Here is a 19223-nt window from a genome sequence, read left to right on the forward strand (position 1 = left end):
TAACGAGGGCCTTTAATGCTTGTTACTGCCCATCCTTCGATTAGGGTCAGAAGTCGAGGGGCATGATGAATGTAGAGGTCAATTAACAGCTGTTAATGCCTGATAGTGTGTGGGAAATTAGGTTATTCTCAGCAGCCTCAACTTCAAAGTGCTCCCCCCGAAAAGTAAGGTCGAACCCACCCGGTAATATGAGACGTACCAGGCGTAGGACACCCTGCCACCGTGCCAAGCCCACCCGGTAATATGAGATGTACCAGGCGTAGGACACCCTGCCACCGTGCCAAGCCCACCCGGTAATATGAGATGTACCAGGTGTCAGACACACTGCCACCGTGCCAAGCCCATCCGGTAATATGAGATGTACCAGGCGTCGGACACCCTGCCACCGTGCCAAGCCCACCCGGTAATATGAGATGTACCAGGCGTCGGACACCCTGCCAACGTGCCAAGCCCACCCGGTAATATGAGATGTACCAGGCGTAGGACACCCTGCCACCGTGCCAAGCCCACCCGGTAATATGAGATGTACCAGGCGTCGGACACCCTGCCACCGTGCCAAGCCCACCCGGTAATATGAGATGTACCAGACGTAGGACACCCTGCCACCGTGCCAAGCCCATCCGGTAATATGAGATGTACCAGGCGTCGGACACCCTGCCACCGTGCCAAGCCCACCCGGTAATATGAGATGTACCAGGCGTCAGACACCCTGCCACCGTGCCAAGCCCACCCGGTAATATGAGATGTACCAGGCGTAGGACACCCTGCCACCGTGCCAAGCCCACCCGGTAATATGAGATGTACCAGGCGTAGGACACCCTGCCACCGTGCCACCGTGCCACCGTGCCAAGCCCAGCCGGTAATATGAGATGTACCAGGCGTCGGACACCCTGCCACCGTGCCAAGCCCAGCCGGTAATATGAGATGTACCAGGCGTCGGACACCCTGCCACCGTGCCAAGCCCACCCGGTAATATGAGATGTACCAGGCGTCGGTCACCCTGCCACCGTGCCAAGCCTACCCGGTAATATGAGATGTACCAGGCGTCGGACACCCTGCCACCGTGCCACGTGAGAGGCCTTTAAGAAAGAAAGGACCATTTCCTAGAGAAGATGTTACAGTTTCTTGTGTGAAAAGCATTGTTATGTAGCGCCAACTTGACCCGAAGGTATCAGAGTGCTTTACATGAGCACCAGTTGTGTTACAGATGGACACATTCATTTTAGCTACATGGAGATGAAGTGAGTTGCCCGAAACCACAGAATGTTGAGCCGAAGCCAAGATTCGAACCTGGGTGAAGATTTACAAGCCTCCTGCGCCACCACTATGTCACTTTTTGTGGCGTACTGGTGGCATAGAGGGCTCCTCCATATTTACAAGGACAGGAAAAGCCACCCTGTGTGACCTTTTTGGTCCCAGGATGCTTGATTCCGGTCCAGGGAAGACATGGCTTGGCAGTTCGGGCTGGACTGTTCCCATGAGGCACAGGGTCAGACTGATTTACATATGGCCATGTCTGAACTGGGGTGGCAGAGTGAGCTAAAGAATGATGATGGATTAAACCCAGATCAGTTGACTGGGGTTGAGTGCTTGCAATGTTCAACACTCCGTCCATCATCCCCTTTGGTTTTTCTTTGTTCACCCTAAGTTGGCAGGGTATGCCCAGATGTGGGTCCCTGACCCTTGCTCACTTTGCCATGTGGGTCCCTGACCCTTTGTGAGACCGGCCTCGTGGCGTGGGCCCTCCCGACCAGCAAGTTACACCACAACCACGCCGAACATCGTGGGCACGGCCTCCCGGCTTCCGTGGACCAACATCCCGAGGGCCGACCAGATCCCCAACACGCATGCCCGGCCGAGGGAGAATGAAACCACCCCCCCCATACCAGACCGAGAGGCGCCGACCCTGTGACACCTCTGGTCTCTTCCCCGAGGGAGGTTTTCGATCGACCACCAGGCCCCCGGTGAGCGGGCGCCTCTCCTGCTGGGCGTCTGGAGTCCCTCCCGGACACACCTGAACAGATCAAGGGGCCGAGCGACAGGAAACCCCAACACACCGCCCCCCAGGACCAGACCCCTCTCCGCGAGGACTCCGGACTTCAAAGAGGAGGGGGAGTATAACAAGGGGTGCTGAGGGGACGAGAGGCAGAGAAGACCTGGACTGACGAGAGCCTGCGGACTTGGTCGCGGCTCGATCGCTCCCCGAACAGAAGATCGCTACCCGAACTCCGAACCACCTGAGCCCTGCGGACGCTGTCGCGGCTCCCCGAACTCTGAACCATCTGACCCCTGCTGACGCTGTCGCGGCTCCCCGAACACCGAACCATCTGAGCCCTGCTGACGCTGTCGCGGCTCCCCGAACTCTGAACCATCTGAGCCCTGCTGACGCTGTCGCGGCTCCCCGAACTCTGAACCATCTGAGCCCTGCTGACGCCGTCGCGGCTCCCTGAACTAAGACCCTCCGGTGCCTGCTGAGTGACTCGCGGCCCGCTCCTCCAAGAGAATTGGCAGAGATCGCCGAGAGAAGCAACATCCCCTCAGCTCGAGGATTGAGTGCTGGGCGCCGGATACCTCGCAGAGACACTGATTGAAAGACTGTCCCGCTACCCCTTTTCCCTCCATCATAAGATCGCTACCGCTTGTGGCATTAATTCTGCACCTGCCTGCCGGATCATAAAGATCCCTGATAACCACCGATAAAAGCGTATTATCTTACAACGATTTACTGTGTGGTGTCCCTCTATCCGAAGAAGAGAGAAGCGTAGCGTTTGCGATCCTAGGTGCGAGACCCTTCCAGGAAGGGCCTCCCTACTCTTGCTCGGCCTAACTCTGGGAAAGGTGGGCCTCAGGGTGGTCAGGAACACATTCCACAGCCTCCCCGGGGAACGCCTTCCAACATTTGGTGGCAGGCAACGGGATCCGAGCCAACACCTAGAGATCGTGCAGTAGACGACGTACACACTACCAAGAAGAATGGAAGGAGAAATTTCCCTAGGTGCCGCAGGCACCAACCCGAGCACGGCATTCCAAAAAGACCAGTTGGAATCGTATACACACCAAGAACTGAAACAATTTTGCAAAGACTTTGGAATCGCTACCACCGGACTAAGCACGAAAGAGGACTTCCAGGGGGCATTAAAAACCTGGATCGAGGCAGAAACTCCCCGGACACAAACAGAAGGAGAACCTCCCAACGAACCACGAAGCAACCCGAGGAGGAACGGCGCCCCCGAGAGGGGCCTATCCCCAGAGGAACTAGCGGACCGAGAAAGAGATCGCAACCACGAACTAGAACTAGCAAAATTAAAAATCGAAGGAGAGCTAAAGCTGGCTGAGAAAAAACTGGCGGTGGAACAGTTACGCCTACAAGGAGAACTAGAGGAAAAGAAACGACAGAGAGAACACGACAAGAAAAAACTCCAACTAGAGCACGAACGTAGCCTAAAAGAAATCGAGCTCAAGGCTAAGAAGGCGGAGGCCCGACCCTCGGAAACCCAACCCATCTCCTCCACCGTGGAACCAAAGGTCCACATCCCCAAGGATGTGGTGAAAGAATACTATAAGAACGACGATATTCAGCAATGGTTCAAGGCCTACGAAGTCGCCATGACCTCCCACCGAGTCCCGCAGAAGGACTGGGGGGCCGGGCTGTGGGGCCGGTTCCTGAGCGAGGGGAGAGATACCCTGCTGGACCTGCCCTCCACCGTAATGAACTCCTACAGTCACATGAAAGAGTCTCTAGTAGCCAGATATGGGCTCACCCCTGAAATGTACCGGCAACGGTTTAGAGACTGCAAAAAGATACCCGGTACCACCTGGGTGGAGTACGTGAACTTCTACAGCTGGGCCTTGGACGGATGGATCAAGGGCAGCAAGGTCTCCACCTTCGAGGAGCTGTTCGACCTAATCGCATGGGAACACTTGTCCGCGAATTGCTTCATAGAGCTGCGCCAGCACCTCCTGGACAGCAAACTCACAGACCCTCGAAAACTGGCCGTCGAGGCTGACCGATGGGTGAACACCCGGGCCTCCCGGGGCCCCGTGGGGGACTACGGTCGCCACAGTCAGGGACCCCCCCCGCCAGAGGGGCGGAGGGAATCAAGGCCGGCAAAGGGAGCTTCCGGGGGGATCCCCGCTCAGCCGTCCCAGAGGACAATCTCCGCCCTTTCCAGCTCCCCCTCCGGCCAGCACCGGGCCACCAGGGAGGCCGGGGCCCCGAGTGAGGATCACCTGCTTCCGCTGCCAACAGACCGGACACTATGCCAGCGACCCCCAGTGTCCCCTGTACCAGCGGTCCACCACAACAACCCCGCCGACTCGACAGATGGCCTCCGTAGCCCTGGGGGAAGAGATAGAAGACTCCGAAGAATGGGAACCAGCCGCCATGGCCTTGGTCTCCCTAGGGGATCGAGAGATGGTCCCCAGAACGTCCCTGCCCGCCAACACGAAGAAGTACCGACAGCAGGTGACGGTCAACGGTGACCGCATCGAGGGCCTCCGGGACACGGGGGCGAGTGTCACGGCAGTTCATTGTCACCTGATCTCCGAGGATCAGATCCTGCCTGGCGCCTTTTGCCCCGTCCTCTCCTCAGACAATTCCGAGAGCCTCTGTCGGATGGCCCTAGTCCCCTTCGAATGGGGGGGAGTCACCGGCAAGTTAAAGATGGCGGTCCGAACCTCCCAGCCCGTGGACTGCCTCCTGGGCAATGACCTTGAGAACTCCCCGTGGGGACAAGTGGAACGAAGAGCCCACCTCGAGATGATGGGCCTCCCCGAGTGGGTATGCGCCACCACGCGCTCAATGACTCTCCGGGCGCCTCCCTCCGAGGGGGAAGAGCCCATGCCGCTAGACACCGCCACCACCCCCGAGATCCAGAATACACCACCAGAGGCCAACGACCCCCTTCTGGACGAGCCGACCGCTCCCGACGAAGGGTCAGTGCCTTCCGACCCCGAAACCCTGACCCACCTCGAGGACCTGCCAGAACTGGCCCAGTGGCCCTGCGAAGGGGGCCCCTCCCGTGAAGAATTCTGCCAAGAACAATCCACCTGCCCGTCCCTCATCGGACCCCGACAACAGGCCGAGGCCCAAGCAGCAGGCGACCAGACTGGCACCCACTGGGTATACTGGGAGGATGGCCTCCTGTACAGCGAACAGAAGTCGGCCGAGTTGGGATCGGCCCGGGTACTAGTGGTACCCCTACGCTTCCGAAGTCTCCTCCTGGGCCTGGCCCATGATGTACCCCTGGCCGGACACTTAGGCCAAGATAAGACCTACCAACGGCTCGTCACCCACTTCTATTGGCCCAAGATGCGAGCAAATGTGGAGGCCCACTGCAAGTCCTGCCCCACGTGCCAGGCCAGCGGAAAGAGTGGGGGCAAGCGCAAGGCTCCGCTACAGCCCTTCCCCGTCGTCAGTACCCCTTTTGAGCGGGTAGGAATCGACATTGTTGGACCGCTGGACCCCAAGACCGCCCAGGGCCACCGGTTCATCCTCGTCCTAGTGGATCATGCCACCCGTTACCCCGAGGCCATCCCTCTCCGCACCGTGACGGCCCCGTGGTGGGCCGGGCCTTGATGGGGATCTTCTCCCGCATGGGGTTCCCCCGCGAAGTCGTGAGTGACCGGGGTACGAACTTTATCTCCCGTTATATGAAATCCCTCTGGCAGAGTATCGTACAAATTCACCACCCCGTACCACCCCCAAGGAAACGGACTAGTCGAGCGCTTTAACAAAACGCTGAAAGGAATGATCATGGGCCTCGAGGAACCCCTACGCCGGAGGTGGGACGTCCTCCTCCCATGTCTCCTGTTCGCCTACCGGGAGGTTCCCCAAAAATCCCTGGGATTCAGCCCATTCGAACTATTATATGGACACCCCGTCCGAGGACCCCTGAGCCTGGTCAAGGAGGGGTGGGAAACAACCCCCCGGGGGACCCCTCCGGACGTGTTCCGATACATCTTGGCGCTCCGCAACCAGACCCGAAAATTCAGGGAACTCGCAGAAGCAAACCTCGAGGCCAGTCAAGAAGAAATGAAGCGCTGGTATGACCAGAATGCTACGTTGGTCGAGTTTCAGCCGGGCCAACAAGTCTGGGTCATGGCCCCGGTGAGACCCTGCGCTCTCCAAGATAAATGGACTGGGCCCTTCAAGGTGGTCGAGCGGAAGAGCCAAGTCACATATCTCATCGATGTGCAGTCCCCGCGGAACCAATTCCGGGTTCTCAACGTGAACCGCCTCAAGCCCCACTTTGTACGGACCGAATTAAGTCTACTCCTGGCCACCGACGATGGGGCCGAAGAAGACACCGAGCCCCTTCCAGACCCCCTGGGGGCGAAGGAAACCGATGGATCCGTGGAGGGAGTGAGACTGTCGACCGCCCTCACAGCCCAACAGACCGACGACTGCCGCCAGCTACTAGGGCAGTTCGCGGATCTCTTCTCCCTGACCCCCGGGGTCACCAGCTGGTGTGTCCATGACGTGGACACCGGAGACAGCCCGCCAGTGAGACATCTGGCCTACCGGGTCCCCGATCGGGTCCGGACCTGCATCCAGACCGAGGTGGCAAAGATGTTAGACCTCGGGGTGATTGAACCCTCCGACAGCCCCTGGGCCAGCCCGGTAGTCCTGGTTCCGAAAGCGACTACCCCGGGTGTTGCCCCCGAGCTGAGGTTTTCCGTGGACTACCGAGGCCTCAATGCGGTCACCCGAGCAGACGCTCACCCTATCCCCCGTGCCGACGAACTCATTGACCACCTTGGGGCCGCCCGCTACCTCAGCACCTTGGACCTGACCAGTGGGTACTGGCAGATTGCCCTCACCGAGGGAGCCAAGGAGCGCTCCGCCTTCTCCACCCCAGATGGGCACTACCGCTTTAGGGTGATGCCGTTCGGAATGAAAAATGCCCCGGCCACCTTCCAGCGGCTGGTGAACAGGGTCCTGTCCGGACTAGAGGGGTTCAGCGCAGCATACCTCGACGACATAGCGGTCTTCAGCTCCCAATGGACCGAGCACCTCCAGCACCTCAGTCAAGTCCTGCTGGCTCTGCGCCGAGCCGGCCTCACCGTCAAAGCTAGCAAATGTCAAATTGGGCACGGCTCCGTAACCTATCTGGGGCACCAGGTGGGGAGTGGGCAGGTCGCCCCCCTCCAGCCGAAGATCGACGCCATCTTGTCCTGGGAACCCCCTACAACCCAAACGGAAGTCCGAGCCTTCCTGGGCCTCACCGGCTACTACCAAAGGTTTATTAAAAACTATGGCAGCATCGCAAGCCCTCTCACAGAACTAACCTCAAAAAGACACCCCAAGAAAATACACTGGACTCCCTCCTGCCAGAAGGCGTTCGACACCCTAAAGGCCGCAATGTGCGCGGCTCCAGTGCTCAAAGCACCCGACTACGCCCAGGAGTTTGTGGTCCAGACGGACGCCTCGGAACACGGCATCGGGGCAGTCCTCTCACAGTACGACGACAAAGGCATAGATCAGCCCATAGCCTTCATCAGCCGAAGGTTACTGCCCCGGGAACAGCGGTGGAGCACAATTGAACGAGAGACGTTCGCAGTAGTCTGGGCCCTCAAAAAGCTACGGCCCTACCTGTTCGGAACACACTTCCGAGTACAAACAGATCATCGACCCCTGCGGTGGTTGATGCAGATGCGAGGGGAAAACCCCAAGCTGCTACGCTGGTCCATCTCTCTCCAGGGGATGGATTTCACTGTGGAACATCGCCCCGGGACTGACCACGCCAACGCGGACGGCCTGTCCCGATTCTTCCGCTTCAGCGAGAACTCCCAAGTGGATGGGTAGTTCTCCCCGCCTTTCAGCTGGGGGGGGCACGTGTGAGACCGGCCTCGTGGCGTGGGCCCTGCCGACCAGCAAGTTACACCACAACCACGCCGAACCTCGTGGGCACGGCCTCCCGGCTTCCGTGGACCAACATCCCGAGGGCCGACCAGATCCCCAACACGCATGCCCGGCCGAGGGAGAACGAACCCCCCCCCCCAAACCAGACCGAGAGGCGCCGACCCTGTGACACCTCTGGTCTCTTCCCCGAGGGAGGTTTCGATCGACCACCAGGCCCCCGGTGAGCGGGCGCCTCTCCTGCTGGGCGTCTGGAGTCCGTCCCGGACACACCTGAACAGATCAAGGGGCCGAGCGACAGGAAACCCCAACACACCGCCCCCCAGGACCAGACCCCTCTCCGCGAGGACTCCGGACTTCAAAGAGGAGGGGGAGTATAACAAGGGGTGCTGAGGGGACGAGAGGCAGAGAAGACCTGGACTGACGAGAGCCTGCGGACTTGGTCGCGGCTCGATCGCTTCCCAAACAGAAGATCGCTACCCGAACTCCGAACCACCTGAGCCCTGCGGACGCTGTCGCGGCTCCCCGAACTCTGAACCATCTGAGCCCTGCTGACGCTGTTGCGGCTCCCCGAACTCCGAACCATATGAGCCCTGCTGACGCTGTCGCGGCTCCCCGAACTCTGAACCATCTGAGCCCTGCTGACGCTGTCGCGGCTCCCCGAACTCTGAACCATCTGTGCCCTGCTGACGCCGTCGCGGCTCCCTGAACTAAGACCCTCCGGTGCCTGCTGAGTGACTCGCGGCCCGCTCCTCCAAGAGAATCGGCAGAGATCGCCGAGAGAAGCAACATCCCCTCAGCTCGAGGATTGAGAGCTGGGCGCCGGATACCTCGCAGAGACACTGATTGAAAGACTGTCCCGCTACCCCTTTTCCCTCCATCATAAGATCGCTACCGCTTGTGGCATTAATTCTGCACCTGCCTGCCGGATCATAAAGATCCCTGATAACCACCGATAAAAGCGTATTATCTTACAACGATTTACTGTGTGGTGTCCCTCTATCCGAAGAAGAGAGAAGCGTAGCGTGTGCGATCCTAGGTGCGAGACCCTTCCAGGAAGGGCCTCCCTACTCTTGCTCGGCCTAACTCTGGGAAAGGTGGGCCTCAGGGTGGTCAGGAACACATTCCACAGCCTCCCCGGGGAACGCCTTCCAACACCCTTGCTCACTTTGCCATGTGGGTCCCTGACCCTTGCTCACTTTGCCACTGGATTCAAGCTAGCCTGGCTGATAATGGCTGATTAGCCAGAAACCGGTCCCAAGATGCTTGTTTCCGGTCCAGGGAAGACATGGCTTAGCAGTTCGGGCTGGACTGTTCCCATGAGGCGCAGGGTCAGACTGATTTACATATGGCCATGTCTGAACTGGGGTGGTGGATTGAGCTAAAGAATGATGATGGATTAAACCCAGATCAGTTGACTGGGGTGAGTGCTTACAATGTTCAACTCTCTCCATCATCCCCTTTGGTTTTGCTAGTACATAGGGCCCCTTTACAAGCATCACTTTGCTTGGAAGGGGCATTCCCTGGGTGTTGCTGTGGGTGTTCTCATGCAACACCCATGGGACGAGGCAGATCCCTTCTTTAGTTTTGTTTATTGTCGGCCGTAGCAGATTTCTGCCTTTCAGGCATTTACAATGGTTTCCAGGTTACATCCGGCTACAGGTTTACAGGCGTATTCCAGAAGCGTGCTTGTAAATCTGCACTTGTACAGAGGTCTTTTGCACGAGCTGTTGTACACGGGGCGCTCTCACGGATGAGGCGACACCGCTTCAATTGGGTGCTGCCGCTTGTGTATTATATTTTATCCCAGGGAAAATGTTTTTCCCAATGAAGAAACCCCCCTCCACTATGTCCCATCCATTTTGGGGCTGCTGGCTTCCAGTTCCCACTTTGGAAAGAGGTTCTGTCCTCCCGGTGATAGAATTAAGGGGCTGATTTCGATCTCAGCAAATGGGTTACTCTGTCACAACGGTGATGAATAACCTGTCTGCTGAAATTTTAATCCCATAGGATATAAAGGATAACCCGTCCGCTGAAATTTGAATCCCTTAGGATATAATGGATAACACGTCCGCTGAAATTTTAATCCCATAGGATATAAAGGATAACCCGTCCGCCGAAATTTGAATCCCATAGGATATCATGGATAACCCATCCACCGAAATTTGAATCCCATAGGATATAATGGATAACCTGTCCGCCGAAATTTGAACCCCATAGGATATAATGGATAACACGTCCGCTGAAATTTTAATCCCATAGGATATAAAGGATAACCCGTCCGCTGAAATTTGAATCCCATAGGATATCATGGATAACCCATCCACTGAAATTTTAATCCCATAGGATATAAAGGATAACCCGTCCGCCGAAATTTGAATCCCATAGGATATCATGGATAACCCATCCACCAAAATTTTAATCCCATAGGATATATAAAGGATAACCCGTCCGCTGAAATTTGAATCCCATAGGATATAATGGATAACCCGTCCGCTGAAATTTGAATCCCATAAGATATAATGGATAACCCGTCCGCCGAAATTTGAATCCCATCGGATATAATGGATAACCAGTCCGTTGAAATATGAATCCCATAGGATGTAATGGATAACCAGTCCTTCTAAATATAAATCCCATGAAGTAGAATGGGATTTATATTTCGGTTGATGGGATATCCGTCTCCGTTGTGACGCAGTAACCCGCCCGCCGTGATCTAAATTAGGCCCTAAATCCCTGACAAATTCCAGGGTGAGAATGGGTTTGAAAAACTTTTGGGAATACCACAAAACGTATTAGTTTGTGGGTCTTTTCCCTCCATTCTTGTAGAATTTACCTGCGTACAATACTGCCCCCTGGTGGGGTAATATACGAGTTAATGGATTTACAAATAAAAGGTAACCTTTTGTGCATTCCTTGAACTTCCAAATTAGGACATTTGCAGTTAATATTTGGCTTTGAAGAAGGAAGCCAGTGGCCCACTCAAGTAGCCACGAAGGCTACCTTCTCACACTGAGTGTGGGTTCCATGCATGAGAGTGACGAGGGTCCCAGACTTGGTAGGTTTGGGGGTTCTGCTGTGGTTGGTTAGGAGATGTCACATCATGATGGGTTCAGATTAGAAGCTACTTGAGGGTGACTGTGTGAGCTTGACCTTAAATATCTCTAGCCCTGTGGCCTTCTGGGAAATTCCCACCCATGAGAGAAGTGCGCACCGAAGACCCACTCATTCCTGTCTACAAAGGACGGCAGCGGCCAGGCCTCTTCCCACCGCCCTCCCGTCGGCAGATTGACTCCCTCCAGGGATGTCCATATTCCCAGCCAATAGAAGCATCATTACAAATCAGATAATCCATCAATATATTGTTTATTCCAGTTACCAGAGCATTTAATTACGAAGGATCCGAAATGTGACTTTTTTTTAAATCTCAATTCTCCATTAGAGTTGCTGACAGTTTTCAGAAACAAACATAAAGCTCCAGTGACACAGATATGATAGACCAGGAAGACATCATATGAGTGAAAACATCTGAAAAGACTCTTGAACTCTTGGTGCACGTGACAAGCCGCCTCCTCAGCAAAAGTGGACACGGTGCGCGTAGTCCCAGCGCGGGGCGCGCAAATTGAAACTGACGCGAATCACAGGGATATAAAGAAACAAGAGGTTGATGGGAAATTAAGAAGACGTAAGGGTGACAACCAAAGAGCCATAAACCTGTGTGGTAACCTTTCTTCTTCTGTGCTCTCTCCCCAGGGAACCCCTCTCAGCCCACCTCCCTACACTACATGAACCCCTACCAACTCAACGCCTACGGCATGGCGCTCAAGGCAGTAGGCGAGATTATCCAGGACTACGACAGCGACAAGCTCTTCCCAGCCTACGGGTTTGGCGCCAAGATCCCTCCAGAAGGCAAGATCTCACACGAATTCCCTCTGGTAAGGAATGGCGACAGAGAAGGGGGCTGGGTTGGTGGAAAAAAATGACCATTGGGGAGGCTGGAGAGCTTTGCAAGTGCCAAGAATGAAGACATCTCTCCATCTGTATCCACCAGGGCACACCACAGGTGCAAGTTTACTTGAGAAGGAAGTTCTTCACCTCCCACTGACGTCATCATTTCCACTGACGTCATCCTATTGCTTGTTTACTGATTCGCACGTCACGCGCCGACCAAGGGCTTGTTGCTTGCCTGGTCTGGTGATGGGGGGGGGGGGGGGGGGGGGGGACTCCAGTGAGTGAACCAGCATCAGAGCTGAAGGGATTTTGTAGGGTTTCTAGCAGGTCTCCAGGGTTGTATTGCTTCCCTGGTTGCATAGCTGTGTTTTCAGGGCCTTCTGAATTAGGGGTGGTTTGAAGGCGATCATGAGCTTCAGCTGAGAAGGTTCAACCTGCCACAGAGCTTGTCTCCAAGTGACACTGCTCCGTGTTATCTTGGGCGGTGAGGTGCAGGGTCCACAAAGGTTTTTAACTGCAGATGTTGTTGGAAATATATTTACAAAATTTTCCTTAGAGGCTAGCGTGCACTTGAGTTATTTATTTATCTGCTTTGTAAAGTGCTGGCTTGGGACAGGTTGTCACCTGGAAGCACCGGTGACTAAAATCCTTCCTGGTTGAGCTGAGATCACAGAAAAGGTGCATTGAGGCATTATAGTGCAAGGCTGTGCGCGGTGTCAGCCATGGGTTTGCACTGCAAGGAGATATTTCCAGTACACAATGCTACGCTTTGACATAGTTAACACTTTTCCCATCTTGCATATTTGCTGCACACTGCAGCGCACAAACAAAGATGGAAAGGATTTTGAGAAAAGAAAACTTTTCTACAATATATGCTTGCCTCGAGGAGCTATACATTTTTGGTGCCAATCCCTGACTACCAATGTCAGAAAATTGCGATTTGCGTCAAACCCATAGGTGGTTGCATGGGAATGCCCCTGTACTTCCCATGGGACCCCCCGTACACAAAGTAACACAAAGGGATACTTTGAATTATTTTTGGACTTCTCTCCCGCACAAAACGTGTTTTGTGCTGGAAAGTAAATAGCAAAAGCATCACTTTCCTCCGGTTTGCGTCAGTTGTGTGACACAAACCCAGTGAAAAGTGTTGATAAACTTGACTGCTTAGTTCTTGTACCTTGTGACCCACCCCTAGGGGCCAAGCTTTGTGTCAGAGTTTTTCATTGGTTGTCACCATTCCTTGGTGGCCAAAGTGCACGTCCAGTGTGTTTCCATCCATGACATCACAATGTGGCAGCCTGCTAGGTGGAGCCCCTCTGTAGACGCCTCAGATCATGCTCCCTACCATGTTTGTGTGCCAGTTCTCCTGGGGGCCAGTGGTGGGCACTCGCCCAGGGCATGGTTTGAATCACTTCAGCTGGCACATTCTTCTGTGGCACATCGTCACATCTGCCTAGCACCACCCTCAGACATTAGTGTGTGTTTTTACATCAGGATGTCACACCCCTCCACGTCTAATGATCAGAACCTTGTCTTTCAGAACAGTGACGTAGAGAACCCGAACTGCACCGGCATCCAGGGGGTGCTGGAAGCCTACTTCAAGAGCCTGCGGACCGTGCAGCTGTACGGACCCACCAACTTCGCCCCGGTCATCAACCAGGTGGCGCGGTGAGTGGAGAGCGATGGTTGGTGGCAGAGAGGGGTGTTCACAGATTGGAGGTGAGATGTGGGAGGGAACCTGTGGGGCGGCCCCAGCAAGGCCCAAAGGTGCAGAAATGAGACCACTGCACAATCACAAGTCCTTCCGGTTCAAAACATCATAGGGCTTGGAGGACTTCCTGTCTTGAAGTGCAACAAAGGGTGTGAGTGCATAAAACTGTGAAAGTGTTTATGAAAGAATTCAAAGAGTTTGATTTCGAGGTGGCTGGAAACAAAATCCTCTCGTTTCTGCAGAGCCGTTGCGGTTAAAGGCCTCTATAGGTCAATGATTTACAGCATCACCAAAAGAGGCCAGCAGATGGCAACAAAGTGCAACAAATGCTCTTATAATGGTCCTAGTCCTTTCACTACTTTGGTGGGCGTGGATGGGCGGAGGGCCCAAACGGCGAGCTGTCATTTTGCCTGTGGTTAAGAAAGTCCTTGTCCCTCAGCTAGATTGGTGGGCAGATATGTTACACTCTTATTGTGACCCTGTACCCTCCAGGTGATCCCATGGTGTGGTACCTGCCTTGTGTCACATCCTGGGACCCGCCTTGTGCCAATGACTGGTAGCTGAATTGTGTCACTCTGTGGGACCCGCCTTGTGTCACTGTCTGAACAATGCCTGCGGTTCCTGTCTGTTGAACATCTTGTGTCACTCTCTAGTACTTGCTTTGTGTCACTGTCTGGTGCTTGCCTTCTGTTACTCTTAGGTACTTGCCTTCTGTCACTCTCAGGTACCTGCCTTGTATCACTCTCAGGTACCTGACTTGTGTCACTCTCTGGTACCTGCCTTTTGTTACTTTCTTATACCTGGCTTGTGTCACTCTCTTGTCCCTGCCTTGTGTCACCCTCTGGTACTTGCTTTGTGTCACTCTCTGGTACCTGCCTTGTGGCACTCTCTGGTCACTCTCCGGTTCCTGTTGTTGTGTCACTCTCTGGTTCCTGTCTTGTGTCACTCTCCGGTACCTGCCTTGTGTCACTCTCTGGTACTTGCTTTGTGTCACTCTCTGGTACCTGCCCTGTGTCACTCTCTAGTCACTCTCCGGTTCCTGTCTTGTGTCACTCTCTGGTACCTGCCTTGTGTCACTCTCCGGTACCTGGCTTGTGTCACTCTCCGGTACCTGTCATTGTGTCACTCTCAGGCACCTGCCTTGTATCACTCTCAGGTACCTGACTTGTGTCACTCTCTGGTATCAGCCTTGTGTCACTCTCTGGCACCTGCCTTGTGTCACTCTCAGGTACCTGCCTTGTGTCACTCTCTGGCACCTACCTGCCTTGTGTCACTCTCCGGTACCTGCCTTGTGTCACTCTCAGATACCTGTCTTGTGTCACTCTCCACGTACCTGACTTGTGTCACTCTCCGGTACCTGTCGTTGTGTCACTCTCAGGTACCTGCCTTGTACCACTCTCAGGTTCCTGACTTGTGTCACTCTCTGGTACCTGCCTTGTGTTACTTTCTTATACCTGGCATGTGTCACTCTCTTGTCCCTTCCTTGTGTCAGTCTCTGGTACTTGCTTTGTGTCATTCTCTGGTACCTCCCTTGTGTCACTTTCTGGTCACTCTCCTGTTCCTGTTGCTGTGTCACTCTCCGGTTCCTGTCTTGTGTGACTCTCTGGTACCTGCCTTGTGTCACTCTCTGGTACTTGCTTTGTGTCACTCTTTGGGACCTGCCTTGTGTCACTCTCTGGTCACTCTCCGGTTCCTGTCTTGTGTCACTCTCTGGTACCTACCGTGTGTCACTCTCCGATACCTGTCTTGGTGTCACTCTCTGGTACCTACCTTGTGTCACTCTCCGGTACCTGACTTATGTCACTCTCAGAAACCTGTCTTGTGTCACTCTCTGGCACCTGCCTTGTGTCACTCTCCGGTACCTGCCTTTGTGTCACTCGCCAGTACCTGCCTTGTATCACTCTCAGGTACCTGACTCGTCACTCTCAGATACCTGTCTTGTATCACTCTCAGATACCTGTCTTGTGTCACTCTCAGATACCTGTCTTGTATCACTCTCAGATACCTGTCTTGTGTCACTCTCAGATACCTGTCTTGTATCACTCTCAGATACCTGCCTGTGTCACTCTCTGGCACCTGCCTTGTGTCACTCCCCGGTACCTGCCTTGTGTCACTCTCTGGTGCCTGCCTTGTGTCACGCTCAGATACCTGTCTTGTATCAATCTCAGATACATGACTTGTGTCACTCTCAGATACCTGCCTGTGTCAATCTCTGGCACCTGCCTTGTATCACTCTCCGGTTCCTGTCATTGTGTCACTCTCCGGTTCCTGTCATTGTGTCACTCTCTGGTGCCTGCCTTGTTTCATTGTCTCTCGATCCTACACTCCTGGAGAGCTCGTTCAGTCACACCATTTTTTCCTGTCTTTGAAGCTCACTCATTTTTAGGGAATTGAAGAAAAGATGATGTGGTTCAACTGTGCCCTACAACACCCTCTTAAGTTATCTATTATCTCTCCCTCCCCGTCATGCAGTGCGGCCGCCCAGGAGACCGATGGATCCCAGTACTACGTCCTGCTCGTCATCACGGACGGAGTCATCTCAGACATGGTCGCCACCAAGGAAGCCATCGTAAATGTAAGTCAACCTCTCCTAGAGCCCGCCTACCTCCAGTGGTCAGAGAGCCCTGCTTGAGTGTCTTATAGTCACTTGATACAAGCAGACCTCCAGCACGCGCGAATATATGATGTCATCAACAACAGCCACAAGTTAGAAGATACATTTTTCTTTTTATTCCTTTTTAATCTTTTGTGTAAATATTTATCCTAAAAAATCTATGGGTATTAGGGCATAGTGCACATTCCATATAGTTTGGAGAAATGTTCTTTCAATGGACAACATTCCACAATGTTTTACTTGGCAAAATCCATACAATGCTGTGAAGCCCACTGTAATTTCCTTACAAAGTAGGGTAAAGAATGACTGTACAATAACACTTTACCGCCTCTCTCCACCATGCACAATGAACGGAAGCCGGAACATGTGCACTGCAGGCTTCCTGCCTCCCTCGCTACTCATACACACATTGTGCGCACACACTCGCTACTCATACACACAGTGTGAGCACACACTCGCTACTCATACACACATTGTGCGCACACACTCGCTACTCATACACACAGTGTGCGCACACACTTGCTACTCATACACACAGTGTGCGCACACACTTGCTACTCATATAACATTGTGCGCACACACTTGCTACTCATACAAACAGTGTGCGCACACACTCGCTACTCATACACACATTGTGTGCACACACTCGCTACTCATACACACTCGCTACTCATACACACAGTGTGCGCACACACTCGCTACTCATACACACTCGCTACTCATACACACAGTGTGCGCACACACTCGCTACTCATACACACAGTGTGCGCACACAATCGCTACTCATACACACATTGTGTGCACACACTTGCTACTCATACACACAGTGTGCGCACACACTCGCTACTCATACACACTCGCTACTCATACACACATTGTGCGCACACACTCGCTACTCATGCACACACACTCGCTATTCATACACACATTGTACGCACACACTCGCTATTCATACACACATTGTGTGCACACACTCGCTACTCATACACACAGTGTGCGCGCACACTCGCTACTTATACACACATAGTGCTCACACACTCGTTACTCATACACACAATGTGTGCACACACTTGCTACTCATACACACTCGCTACTCATACACACATTGTGCGCACACACTCGCTACTCATACACACAGTATGTGCACACACTTGCTACTCATACACACAGGGTGTGCACACACTCGCTACTCATACACACATTGTGCGCACACACTCGCTACTCATACACACATTGTGCGCACACACTCGCTACTCATACACACACATTGCACACACACACATACATTCCTATCACAATCAGTGAACCCCAAGGCGGGGCAGACATTCTGTGAAATGTAAATGCCGCCCACTTGCCTTAGCCACCATGCGTGAGCACCACATGAGTGTGAGTACAAAGGGCAGCACATCACCCTGCCCCTGAAGGAGTCTAACCTTCAGTTTCAGATTCAAAAGTGGCTGCATGCCAAGTGAGCCTGAAAATGTCTGATTGTGCATCATTTGTATCGAAGATGTAAACAATGTTAAAGTCCACCTCTAACCCATGATACATGTATGTAATCTGGATGGCTGCGTCTCAGAAAGGCAAGGGCCCTATGTACCAAAGCTTTGCACCGTCGCAAAGTGACCAAAGCCACATACTGGTATTTAGTTTCTATCGCCAAAGCTGTTTTACTCTGGAAAGGTGCCCTTTTCTCAGCGCAAAAAGCTTGTTGCGTTGCTTTGCAACACAAGGGTCTCTCGGGGGTGTTACAGCGCACACACCCGTAGTGTTTTTGAGGCAAAGCCTGGTGGACTAAGAAAGCCAGACCACATTTTGAGTCAGTGAGTAACTCCTCCTTGAAGCAGGCACTAACGAGAGAAATGTTTTTATTTCCACACAAAAACCACACATTGCATGTGTGGTGAAGCACATAGCACACATCCAGTGGGTGGGGCCCTTCTATTTTTATCCAGATATACAAATGTAATTTGTACTGGAAGTTTATGCCTCCAGTACAGATCCTATGCTAGACAGAGCACACTGGCCTCTGTGAGGCTCTGCGTTGCGCAGTGTAACCTTGTTGGAGGGCCAGCGTTGAACATGACAGCAGCAACAGCCAATCTTAGGAGACTGGGCCTGTGCTCAGTTCTTAATTTGTGCCGGTGTTTTCTGGTGCTTGGCAGCGGCACTTATTTATAAACACCAGCACATATATATGAGTATCCACCACATGGCGGCGCTGTGTGTAGTTTTTAAACAAAATTCACAAGTGGAGCATTTAACTGTTTAATATATATTTTTTAAAATGGTAATACCCAGGCTTAAACCTGAAGTTTAATGTGGCATGTGGGTTGTGCCAACTACAGTGGATCGGTGTGAAATACCTTGAGCCCTAGCACTTAAGGTTTTACAAATTAAGCGCTGCCTGTGCTGTGTTTTCACCCTTACTCAGTGCAGCAAATTTTGTTTCTGAACTGTGTTGAGTTGAAAATTACTAAATTTGCCCCTTTGTTTCAAGCCTTTGTTTGCCACTTTTGAAGTGACACAGATCCATGTGCAAGCAGAGACAGACACACTACACTTACAGTGTACGATGCACGATTGTAGTAGTGAATATCGGAGGCAAAATATTGAGGGGTCATGACATCATGGCCTAGTAGTTCATTTGTAATATCAAAAGTGCCGGGGCTCTCCTCAGGAGGCACCGCTAAGAGGAGTAATGTGCTGGTGCAAGCTGCCTCCTGACGAGAGCCCCGGCACTCATTATTCTGGAGAGGACTTGGCCTCATGGATAGAGCTGCAGATTTCGAAGCAGGGGAACCGGGTTCAAGTCTCAGAGTGGCTCAACATTCTGTGATGATGGCGAAAATCGCCATCCTTCCACATGTGTGTGCCCTTAATTGGTGCTATAAGCTCCGGTGCCGATGATTAGGTGCCGGTGCTTAGCACTGGAAAGCTCCGGCTCAAATTAAGCACTGCCATGGCCGTACTATCGAGGGACAACATGTCGAACATGTAAGTGCACAGAGTGAGTTATGGATTAACTATTCTTAACACCACATCTACGTACCTTGAAGATATATATAGCCAGGGTTGTGTTTGCA

The 19223-nt window shown here is 53.2% G+C and overlaps 1 protein-coding gene across 2 annotated transcripts in view; it reads left to right on the plus strand.

The window, feature by feature from the left end:
* Window positions 1-19223, plus strand: part of CPNE9 (copine family member 9) — a 1048133-nt gene that overhangs the window by 961142 nt on the left and 67768 nt on the right. For both annotated transcript variants that reach the window (XM_085624269.1, XM_085624270.1), the window contains 3 exons: window positions 11615-11796; window positions 13353-13480; window positions 15996-16098. In XM_085624269.1, the coding sequence (XP_085480395.1) occupies window positions 11615-11796; window positions 13353-13480; window positions 15996-16098 (413 nt within the window). The remainder of the gene's footprint in view (window positions 1-11614; window positions 11797-13352; window positions 13481-15995; window positions 16099-19223) is intronic.

This window comes from Triturus cristatus, chromosome 9, assembly GCF_964204655.1.
Source record: "Triturus cristatus chromosome 9, aTriCri1.1, whole genome shotgun sequence".
Classification (NCBI taxonomy): Eukaryota; Metazoa; Chordata; class Amphibia; order Caudata; family Salamandridae; genus Triturus; species Triturus cristatus.